The 12462-nt window shown below is 47.7% G+C and overlaps 1 protein-coding gene across 1 annotated transcript in view; it reads right to left on the reverse strand.

Moving 5' to 3' along the window:
* Positions 1-12462, reverse strand: part of Ccdc12 (coiled-coil domain containing 12) — a 61635-nt gene that overhangs the window by 22453 nt on the left and 26720 nt on the right. The window contains exon 3 of the mRNA XM_008830923.3: positions 413-480. Coding sequence (XP_008829145.3) covers positions 413-480 — 68 coding nt within the window. The remainder of the gene's footprint in view (positions 1-412; positions 481-12462) is intronic.

Consider the following 12462-nt stretch of genomic DNA (forward strand, 5'->3'; position numbering starts at 1 on the left):
TCAACAAACAAAAAGGATGAATCCAGGCTGAGAAAGCAGGTGTGAGCAGATGATCAGACAAAACATGGTTCAGGAAATGCCAAGGAGCCGAGGGAGGTTGGACAAGGCCACATGGCCAGACAGAACTTTACACACAGGTAACAAAGTGATGTAGAACACATACAAGGTACGCGTGAAGAGCGGAAGATGTAACTGAGGCAAGGTTAGAACATATTGTAAGCTAAAAGCTAGACAGTAAGCAGGGGAAAGGACACAGGAGGTCCTCACTAGAGACAGGGTTGATATTTTCAGGTCTGCACAAATCGGCCTCAAAAGAAGGGGCAAAGGAGAGCCTCTGAACACAGGGTTGGGAGGATGCTGGTGAAGAGAAGAGGGCAGAGTGCAGCAGAGTGAGAGCTACACATGGTATCACCTGTGCTTCTCGCCTTCCTCTTCCTCTTCTTTGACCTGCTTGGTCTTTGGCTCCCCATCTTCCTTGTCCTGTAAAGAAAGAAAGAAAACCACATGCTCAAATGAACATTCCTAATGAGCAGCTAATGATGACCAGGACAATCAGGGCCAGATATCTTAGATGAGCCCTGATGGTTGCAATGCTGGGGCCTGACTCTCAATACTTTACTCCCTGGGCAGAACTTAAAACTTCATGATCCCGGCCCAGTCCCAAGGCACGTGGTGATCCTCAAAGAGAAGCAAGAAGATCTAGAAGGTTTTAGATGGTAAAAATGGAGCTAGTCAGAGCTGGAAGGCCACCAGCCATCTTCATGGGTCTAGAAGGAATCAAATGTCAAGCTGTAGTTTGAGTAGGAAAAGAATGGGCACAAATAACCACCAAGCTCAGGTCTCCTGGCTATCTTTCCAGGCCAGAGGCCTCTAGAAACAACCCATTTGGCTCCTTTCAGAACCTAAGTTACTATTTAACTCAGTCTTAGAACAAGACTCACCATCTCTTTGATGTACTGAGAGAGACAGAGGCAAGAGGAACTCATTTGACAAGTCAGTGTGAAAAATTTCTTCTAAATCTGGTTCTTTAAAAAATAACTGTTTACACTTATTGATTTTTGAGAGAGAGAGAGAGAGAGAGAGAGAGAGAGCCACCAAAACGGCATATGGAGATAAGAGGACAACTTGCAGGAATCTGAGGAGGTCAGAGGGCAACATGTAGGAGTTAGTTCTCTCTTTCTACCATGTGGGTTCCAGGGACAGAACTCAGGTTGCCAGGCTTACTCACTAAGCCATCTTATCAACCCCTAAATCTGTTTCTTGTTTTGTTGTCTCCCATAACACCTCCCTCCTATTTTCAGTTTAGAGAAGACAGGTTCATCTCATCCTAGACACAGGATGCTTGTGGTGCAGGTGTCCCAAGGGCCGCAAGGGCACTACCATGTTGCTTCCCCCTGTGGTAGAAGGAAGTGCTCCTGGGCTCTCCACCATCACTGCTGTTGGATCAGCTGGCCCTGTGGACAAACTGACCCACAGGTTGTGTGCATGCCTGGGCAGGATCAAATATATGTGGCCATGCCCCAGGCCCAGGGCATCAACCAAGGCCTGCACACCAGGTCTAGCCCTCCAGAAAGTGTCAAGCTCACTTTTTTATGGGCAATGAACGGCCTGCCTCTGACTCTCGCTGGAGTGGTGTTCTGAGGAGAAACCTGGAAGCTTCTACTTACAACATGTTGTGGCAGCTTTGAGCATAAGCTGGAGCTGACATTAAATTATAAATAGCTTTCCTGAACTACCTCTCCTGGGAGGATATGTATGCCAGTAACAACTGCCTTCCCCTGGGGGTAGACTTTGCTTCCCGTCACTTCCTGCCAGTGCCCACTCTGGAGACCATCAGGGCAATGACAGACCCTGCCATCCCCAGTCACATGACCTATATGGCCTGGCTCAAAGAAAGCCTTTCATAATGGAGTATATCAAGATCCCCTACCCATAACCCAACACAGCACAGTCTCATGGGGATGAGGTACCAGGAACAAAATAACAAGAAATAGCAACAACATGGCTCTCTGGGGGTGAGTGAGGGACTCTACTGAGGGATGGGGATGTCCCCCAGTTTCCAAGGACAGAGAAACAGGGGCAGGGAGGCATTCCTGGGGTAGAACAAAGGTAGTGTGTGGTCCAAAGAACAGGCAGAGGTTCAGGTAGCGCTGGGGAGAAAGGACAGGTGAAGGCTGGTAGCAAACAGGTCCATCACAGAGGGCTCTCGGCCAGTGTTCTAGGTCAATGGGCACAGAGGAGAGGCTGTGAAAGTGCCAGGCAGGTGGAGAGGTATAGGCTGGTGATGACCACAAGGGAGAGTGGAACACAAATGCTCAACTGAGAAGCAAATTAGTGTTCTCTGAGTGGCTCAGAAGCTGCTGGGACCTGGATGAGGCCTTAAGAGGCTGGGCTGACACAGGCACCCCTCCCTGACTAAAGGCTTGCCCATAAAGCCACCAGAGGCATAGATATTCTAACAGAGTTCCCTACCAACTGCAAAAGCCAGAGGTGCTTGCCTTGGGGGAACGGGCTCGTAACTTGTTCCTTGGATGAGACAAGAGAAGAGCAGAAAGAGCATAGCCTTCCCTATGATGGGCTAGCAGACGAAGGCCCCCATTCCATGGGCAGCTTCTCTTTTAAAAATTATTTTTTGAGGGGCTAGAGAGATGGCTCAGCAGCTAAAAGCACTGGCTGCTCTCGCAGAGGACCCAGGTTCTATTCCCAGCACCCACATGGTGGTTAACAACTGTCCATAACTCCAGTTCCAGGGTATCTGATGACCTCTTCATACCTCTGCAGGCACTACATGACACAGGTACACTTATATACATGTAGGTAATATACTCATACACATAAAATAAAAATAATAAATTTTTTTTAAATTATTTTTTGAGCCAGCATGATGGCGCACGCCTTTAATCCCAGCACTTGGGAGGCAGAGGCAGGCAGATCTCTGTGAGTTCAAGACCAGCCTGGTCTACATAGTGAGTTCCAGGACAGCTGAGGATACAGGGAGACCCTGTCTCAAAAAGACCAAAAAAATGGCTCAGCCGTTAAGAACACTGGTTGTTCTTGTAGAAAACCTGAGTTTGAATCCCAGCACCAATATAGCAGCTAACAACTGTTCCTAACTCCAGTTCCAGGGGATCTGATGGCCTCTTCTGTCCTCCATAGGCATTGTACAACATGGGTGCATTTACCTACATGCAGGCAATACATTCATACACATAAAATAAAATAAATAAATAAAATTTTTTAAAAAAGACCAAAAAAAATTTTTTTTTGAGACAGGGTCTCACTGTGTAGCCCTATCTGGCCTGGAACTTACTATGTAGACCAGGTTGGCTTCAAACTTACAGAGATCTACTCTACTTGCCTCTATCCCCCTCCCAACCCGCACCCCCAGTGCTGAGATTTAAGGTATGTGCCACCACACCTGACACAAAGCTTCTTTATAGAGGGGCTCTGTGCAGCTAGCAGAAAGAGGGCAGGAACTGTGCTGAAAGGATCAGCCTCTGGGAGGAGTGCTGCGCCAATACCACGTCCCTTTCCAGCCAAGAGCAAGGTTAACTCAGTCAGTCTGCCACTGCCAACTCCAGGAGGCCCAGAAACACTCAAGTGCCTTGGCAAAGGCCAAGTTACTCATTAATAAATGAGAAAACACCCAAGTAACTAAATGGCATTTAAAAATCATCTAGCTGTCTAGTAAAGAGCTACAGCACTGGTCTACATAAAACCAAGGTTAAGACCCCCTTCTGAACAGAGCAGAGGCTCTAGACAGAGGATGACATACAGGGGTGGTAGGAGCAAGTGAACAAATGAATAGGATGCAGAGGTGGGGGGTGTACTCTGGCTCCCTGTTAAAGAGTGACTCTTGCGTAAGGACAGCCAGCATTCCTGAGAAGAATTGCTTTTGCTAATCTTGGTCTACGCCAAAGGCACTGCCCCCAACCCCTGCATGGGATGATGAATGCACACGTAGGACAGTCTAGAAGCTCACCCTAGCCTGAGAGACTCAGAACTCAGAACTAGGAGTGTCACAGGACTGCCCATCTCAGGTCCTCAATTCAACACAGTGGGGAATCTGGAAATAGCTGGCAGGGGAAGGAAAAATGAGAAGAGTAGCCCAAGATAGCAGAACCTGTGTGTGGTACCTGCAGATCTGGATCATGGTCCTCCTTGTCTGGCCCAGAGTTCTTGCCTATCCAAAATAATACTGAGTTTCTAAAAATGAATCTGACCTCAACCACCTTTCCTGTCTCCCCACATAGTTGAGATATGGTCATATGCACAGATCCAGTCACAGCTGGCCCAAGCCCAGGCTGAGGCACTAGTGAACACCCAGCAAGAGAGGAGGCAGGAGCCTCACATTCCAGGGGTTCACAGAGACCATCTTGAGACCCCTTAAATCAGGCTCAGTGCCTAACCTGTCCCCACCCTTTCCGAGGTTTCTCCACCTTTCACCCTCCTTCCCAACTCCTGGTCTCCCATTTTTGTTCCCTCTTGTCCCTACCTTCTGGGGTCCTCACAACAGAGCCCCTAGCCACTCCCCTCCACTCTCCCTAGCCACAGAGCTCTCTAAAATCCGGCTTCTTAAACTGTGGATCATGACCCTATATGCAATCACATAATTGAATGTGGAAGTTAAGAAAAATTTGGTAAAACATTCAATGACCAAAATATAATTCAAAATAAAATGCATAATGAATTCAAGGAGTTTCTGGCAGCATTCACCTGTGCTGCAGGGAGACTTCACTACCACCTTGGTTCTGAACACATCAATGAATGTTGCCAGAAACACCATGCCTCAGATTCAAGACTGTTGTAGGCTATGAATTGTATTTTTTTTATTTTATGTGTATAAATGTATTGCCTGCAGGTAGTAAGTGTACCTGTGTCATGCAATGACCACAGAGGTCAAAAGAGGGCATTGGATTTCCCTGGAACTGGAGTTAGAACGTTTGTTAACCACCATGTGGGTGCTGGGACTCGAACCCAGGTCTTCTGCAAAAGCAGTCATTGCTCTTAACCACTGAGTCACCTCTCCAGCCCCCAAATTGTAGTATTTTTAGTGCATGTACTAAGTTTTCTGCTCTTAGAAAAACACAATGGTTTAATTATAGAAAAGATTTTAATTATTTTCTTATCATTCTTAGCAAGTATCAAATGAGTGTATCTTTCAATTAAACTGATGTTTGATTTTTATTTTAAAAACTGCTTTTTGTGCATTTGCCTACGTGTGTGAGCATGCATGAGTGTGAGCAGCATGAGTGTATGTATACATGCAGAGGCTAGAGGTCAACCTTGGGTGTCTCTCCTCAGGTGCCACCCACCTTGTTTCATTGAAACACATCTCTCAGAGGCCTGAGACTTGCTGAACAGGCTAGGCTGGCTGCCCAGCAAGCCCTGGTTATCCAACTGTCTTTGCTTCTCCAGCACTGAGATTATAGGCACCATGCACACTTTTTAATTTTTATTACTATTTATTATAATTTATCACTATTTGTTAGTTTTTGAGACAGTCTAAGTAGCCCTGGCTGGCCTGGAACTCAGTATACAGACTAGGGATCACAGGCATGCACCACCACACCTAGCTACTTATTATTATTTTAATCACATTTATTTATTTATTTTTATTTGGTGAGGGAGGGCACGTGTGGAGGCCAGAGGACACCTTTTGGGAATCTGTTCTCTCCTTACATCATGTGGGTCCTGGGGATTGAATTCAAGTCATCAGGCTTCATGGCAATTGCTTTATCTACTGAGCCATCTCACCAGCCCATGTCTGGACTTTTTACACTGGTGCAGAGGATTGAACCATAGTTCTTCACTCTTGTGCAGCAAACATGTTACTGAATGAGCAATCTCCCCAGCACTTCTATTTCTTCTTGAGTCAAGAAATAATCATTTGGGGGCTGGAGAGATGGCTTAGTGATTAAGAGCACTGGCTGCTCTTGCAGAGGACCTGGGTTCTGTGCCTAGAGCCTACATGGCTGCTAACAACTACTCGTAACTCCCATTCCAGGGATCTACATGATGCAGGTGCACTTACACACATACAGGCAAAACACTTACCCACATAAAATAAAAATAAATTAAAAAAATAACCACTTTATCTAAGTTACTAAATTTGTTGGCATAAAGTGTCCCCTTTCAGTATCTATGAGACCTGTGATGTACAAGTGTGTGTGTGTGTGTGTGTGCGTATGAGAGAGAAAGAGAGAGAGAAAGAGAGAGAGGGAGAGAGAGACTTGATAAGTAGCTCAAGCTTAAACTCTGAAGTACTGGGATTAGAGGCCTTCACCACCATGCCCTGACTTCTCTTTATCAACAGCTAGTGTTTCATCAAGCTGTGCTCCTCGTACTTAGTACTTCACAATGCGTTTGCTCCTCATCTCCTCTTTCTAAAGAAGCCCTCACTACCCCAGTGCTCCTGCCCATATCCACATTGCTGCCTCAATGCAAGCCACTACTTCAGGCCCAACCCTCAACCAGACACACAGGAGAGACAAAAGGAGACGAGCGACTGTGTTTCCTACTGCTATCCCTTTCCCCAAGGTTAAGACAGAGTTCATTCTCCCTTGCACCCCCAGCGCCTTCTGTGTGCTGGGTCTGTCTTGGGCTCATGGGTAAAGGAAACAAGGATTGCACCTTCAAGGATCTCCAATGTACTCACAGGAACAAACTTAAGATATAGAACGGTGACATGCATGATGAGGAAGGCTTTGATGAGAGTTTTGTATGCCTAGAGAACTGGCAAGGTGTTATCAGAGAGGCAACCTGTTCTGGTTTGTTCTCTTCATTGCTGTGACAAAAAACTCTGACCAGTACCAACTTGGGGAAGAAAGGGTTTATTCAGCTTACTTCTCCCAGGTCACAGTTCATCAGGGAGCCCAAGGTAGGAACTCAGGGCAGGAACCTGGAAGCAGGAGCTGGAGCACAGGCCATGGAGAAACGCTGCTTACTGGCTTGCTCCCCTGGCCCCTGCTCAGCCTGCTTTTTTATACAACACAGGCCCACCTGCCCAGGGGTGGCACCACCCACAGTGGGCTGGGCCCGCCCACATCACTCATCAAGAAGATGCCCTTCAGACATGGCTACAGGCCAGTCCAATAGAGGCAATTCTCCAATTGAAGCGCCCTCAACCCAGGTGTGTCAAGTTGACACTAAAGCCATCCAGCACACAACCCTTCAAGTCAGTTCCAGATGTCTAGTGGGGTGGGGTATCAGGTGGTCAAAGAAGGTAGAACATTCTTGGGAGTGGTTACTGCAGAGTAAGGACATTGTCATGGCTTGTAGAGCAGATCCCCTGCTGGGACCTAAGGAGCTGGGGGGGGGGCAGGGTCCTCCTCAAGTGCTGCTGATACTGAAAGGCTACTCCTTGTCAAAAGAGGAAATCAGAGCCAGGTGTGATCTCCACTCCCAGTCTGGACTTGTCCCAACCTACTATTTATTACTTGTAGGTATGTTTGAAGGGTGGTTAAGATTAAAGTAAGGGGGAGCTGGGCGTGGTGGCGCACACCTTTAATCCCAGCACTTGGGAGGCAGAGGCAGGCAGAAGATCTCTGTGTGTTTGAGGCCAGCCTGGTCTACATAGCGAGTTCCAGGTCAGCTGGGGCTACAGAGAGACCCTGTCTCAAAAAAACCATAAAAAGAAAAAAAAAAAAAAGATTAAAGTAAGGGCTGGAAATTGCACTCAGGGCCAAGTGCACCAAAGATGAAGAATTTGAGTTGCATGGTCAAGGAACAAGCCCATCTCTCATCCTGAGACTTCCCAAGGACTCAGCTTTTGAAGCCTGGAGCTCTTACTTCGAGGAAGGAGTTAAAGGAAGCTAGGATAGAGGCATGCCAGTTGCTGAGGGAGTGTCTTGCCACCCTTACTCCATTCCTGAAGCAGCTAGAGACCTAGCAGTAGCTCTCAGGTGCAGACCACTTCCCAACACAGACATGTCTCACTGGCCTCCTATATTTCCATGGGAATCAGTCTTCTGAATATCCAGCAGGAAAAACAAGGCCTCTCTCAGGCCAGCAAGATGGCTTAGTTGGTAAAGGTGCTTGCCTGCCAAGCCTGATAGCCTGGGTTTGATCCCAGGGATGCACATGATGGAAGGGGAGAACTGACTTCTAAAAGTTGTCCTTTGACCCCCACATGTGTGCTATGGCATGCACATGCCCACACTCTCATATACAAAATAAATAAAAATGTTTTTTAAAAAACAGAAGACCAGGGCCTCAAAACCCTAGCTCCTTACCTCTGCAAGTCAACAAGCAAGCATGCTAGCTCTCTAGGATGAGGTCAGAGTTTGAACCTTTCCAGTTCTGATTCAAGCTCAGGGTGGGGAAAAGGAATGATAGATGGACATGCAGTGCCTAAGGTGGTGGGGGGGCAGGAAGAGGCTGACAATGCTGGGGTAAACCTGGCAGGTTCCACAACTGCATCCTGTTGCCTGTCCTCAAAGCCAGTTAGAGCAGTCCCATGTTGGGGTGGAGGAACTTCCTGTAGGGTGTGGTGGCCTTGGGAGCTGGGCAAGGGCATTTAGGGGGGTAGGGTAGCTACTGGAGTCTGACTCATGATGAAGATGGAATGATAAGCCTGGGCTGAACACCACCACGCTGGGAGCAGAAATTGCAGGTTCTTTACTGTCCCGAGACTGGCGGAAGGTGGTTGGGGCAACAGCAGAAGGTTCTGATTTTTCTCTGCAGACTGATCGCATTGTGCTCCTCATTCTGGGTCCTTGCATTCAACCTGCTGCTCGGATTTCCTGTCTGAGGGTCTACTCTAATCACCAGCCTGTGAGTTTCTTGGGGACAGACACTTGTCTTGCCAGCTTGTGTCTACAGGCCTGACACCTGCTATAACAAGCAGGTGTTCCAGGTCAGAACCCAGTGGGAAATAAGGCTGTCTCATCCTGACTGTGTGGCCTTAGGCAGGTTCCACTAACTTGTCTGGCCCTGGTTTCCTCATCTATGAAAACAAGAACAATCATAGTGACATCATAGCACTGTTACAAGAAGGAAATGAGAAAGGGAAAGCCTGCAGCTTCAGTGGACAGGTAGCAGTGCCTGAAGACAGAACTGCAGAAGGGGCAACCAGGCTACAAGCTGGGCCGGCTTGCATCTACAGAGGTTTCCTGTGATGTGTTAAGCAATCCTGTAAGCAGAGAGGGCACTGTCTATCCTAATGCCTGCTTCACCCAGGTGTGAGAAGATGTGTTAGATGATGCCTTGGGGAAGAGAGGTCTTATGGCTCCTCATTCAGGGCTCAAGAGTATGTGGCAGGGCAGACAGGAGACCACCACTCCAGAGGTTGGAGGCAACAGGAGCCATGGCTTTCCTGGGGGTGCAGTCATTTCCTAGTAGCTTATAAGCAGAGAAAGAACAAAGTGTCCAGCTGGTGGCTGGGAGATCAGCAAGGAGCTGGAGATAAGGCCTCAGATAAGAGCCGGAACTAGGTCAGGAGTGGGGTAGGATAAGGCTACTGAGAGACTGGGAGGAGACAGGGCTGAGGTTCTCCTGGTGACTCACTGGGAGAATGAAGGCGCCTTTGACAAAGGAGGTAACAGTGCTAAAGGGACAAAGAGAAAGGGTACAGCAGCTTTCAGGCAGATTAGGGCTGAGGCCTGATGTCTAGAGTCTGACGAAGGTCCTCAGATAGAGGCTGAGAGATTGATGCCTGCCAAGGTGTCCTCAGCAGGAGAAAAGAGGGCCCCTCACTGTAGAAGAAAGGCAGGGCTAGCCCCATTGTCCACACCCCATCTCCAGACCAAGGCAACAGCATGCAGTGTCAGTGTAGGTCTTGCTGGCCCATCACATGGCCTTGGTCTTGGGATCACTGATGTCTTAAGCATGTCAGTGGGACATGAGAGCTGCCTCTGATCAAGTCTGCTCTTATTCTTACCAGAAGTATAACCAGGCAACTGGACAAGTGTTCAAGGGAGACAGCAGGTAACTCCTCCAGCAGATTTTCTTTGTTAGTCCACACATACTGACTAGCTCCCTGGTGTTAGGTACTGCACTGCACAGTGGAGCCAAAGAGAAAAAGGACAAGTAGGCACAGAGAGTTCACAGAGTGAGATGGGGACTCCAAGGTTGATGACCACACACATACACAAGGTACAGCTTTCAGGAGAAAACTCCAGAGTTCTTTGGATTCTCAAGGCGGGAGATTCAGAGAAGGAAGGGCTATTATCAACAGCAAGGCAACAATGGCAGTGGCTCTCTGGTAGCTGGGAGGGTCTAAAGTATGCATGCATACCTCACCCCGTCCAGTCTGCTAAAAGATGAATGGGAGGAGGCAGGAGGGGGCACAGACAACAACTGGCAGGCTGATGGAGCACAGGTCCCTCCCAGTGCCCAAGGCTTCACCCTCACCAGCCAAAGCAGGAAATGACCCACTGGAAGGTCATGCAGAGGGCAGGGTAAAAACCACAGTCCCCCTTCCCTTTACATGGAGCCAGTCTAGACCAGTTCTTCTGAGCAGCCCAGGGCTCCAAGAGGCTCCATGCTGGGCTCTCTCTGTAGGAAGCCCTGTGGCAAACAGGAAGCCCAGACTGCAGGCTTGGACTGGGCAGGGGCAAGCAGATACTGATGCCAACACTTACCCATGGCAGGGCTGTGTGCAAACTACAGGACCTCTCTGGGACAACTGGCCCTGGTGCTACTTTAGGAGGGATGTCTGAGGGCCCACTGTCTGATACAACCCTCTGTCCCATGATGTCCACTGTGAGAAACAAACTGATCGTTGGCATCCTGGATAGTTTCAGTCCTTCCTGCTGCCCAATAGTAATGGTTCTGGCTCAAACCTAATTGTCTTTTTTTGTTCTGTTTTGTTTTTTTAAATTTTTTTTTTTTGTGTGTGTGTTTTTGAGACAGGGTCTCCCTGTAGCCCTGGCTGTCCTGGAACTCACTATGTAGACCAGGCTGGCCTTGAACTCACAGAGATCCACCTGCCTCTGCCTCCCAAGTGCTGGGATTAAAGGCGTGCACCACCACGCCTGGCTAGGTTTTTTTTAATTTTATGTGCATGCAATGCCCGTGGAGTCCAGAAGAGGGCATCGGGTCCCCTGGAACTAGAGTTATGGATGGTCATTAAGTGCCATATGGATGACAGGAATCAAACCTGGATCCTCTGCAAAAGCAGCCAGTGCTCTACCACTGAGCCATCTCTCCCAGCTGTTTCCACCTACCCAACATCTTGAGTCAAGAAATCTCACAGCCAGCTGAGTTCCAGCAACCACAGCAGACTTAAGTATCTGGAACCCTAGTTCTAGATCCACACTAGAAAATGGAAGACTCATTGTGGTTAAACAAACCAACAGAGACACTCACCTACACCTGTTATGGTTTAAACTGCACACATTTGGCAGGGGAGGGGGGTAGGTTGGGGGCTTTGTACTCCTGATCCTCTGGCCCCTGCCTTCCAAGCAACAGGATTACAGGTGTCACCACGAATGGTATATTTTGGTCATTAAAACCAAGGCTTAGGCCAGGTGTGGCGGCGGACATCTTTAATTCCAACACTCAGGAGTCAGAGGCTGGTAGAGGCCAGCTTGGGGATGGTATATATAGCAAGTTCCAGGCCAATTGGGGCTACATAGTGAGACCCTGTCTTAAAACAAAACAAAAACCAACTGAGGCTCAGGGGGTAAAGGTGCTTGCTGCCAAACCTGAGTTTGATCCCTGGGACCCACACAGTAAAGAAAGAATGAACTCCTACAAGCAGTCTTCTGACGTTCATGTGCACTGTGTTGCACCCCTCCCAATAAATAAATGTAATTTAAAAAATGAGGCTCAACAGGACCTTTGACTTATCTTCACATAGATGGAACTGGTAAAAGAAAGGAGCCAGGAGCTCCTCCTAAGCCCATGTGACCCCTGAAGAACAGATCCTCAAATGACCTTAAGTATAAAAATAAATTGATTTATTTGGGCCAACTGTATGATCTTAAACAACCAAAAGGAAAGTATAACCAAAGATTAAAGTATGAGTCTGTTTCTAATAAGACAATGCTACTCAGATGTAAGACTTCAAATCTTGGCCTGCAGTTCTGTAGTGCCCACCTGCAGCTGAGGGAGACAGCCAGCTATTGTTCTAGCCTAAAAGCCAGCTACCGTTCTAAAATGATGGATAAATTTGTTTTCTCCCCCTATCTAAAAGCCTTTGAGAGGGAACTGACACTGATTCTAACCACTCCAACAGCTATCAAAATACTTGAAAGCAAATCCAGAATCCATCATTCCAGCCTTGGAAGACAAAAGAAAAATGAGGAGGAACCCAATAGAGGGATGCTTTAACCTTGTCAAGAAATTCCAATGGACTCTCATATGAACATTTGAAAATTGCCATGTTCTGACTTTTTTCTAGTTCCCTGTCCAGAACTTGTAATGCTAATTACTCTTACCTTTATTTCTCCTTCACATCTCCTATTCATGATTCAAGGAATTTCTTTTCCCCCTATAGATAAGAGTTATGCAATTTGG

This window comes from Nannospalax galili, unplaced genomic scaffold (assembly GCF_000622305.1).
Source record: "Nannospalax galili isolate Female #2095 unplaced genomic scaffold, S.galili_v1.0 scaffold1050, whole genome shotgun sequence".
Classification (NCBI taxonomy): Eukaryota; Metazoa; Chordata; class Mammalia; order Rodentia; family Spalacidae; genus Nannospalax; species Nannospalax galili.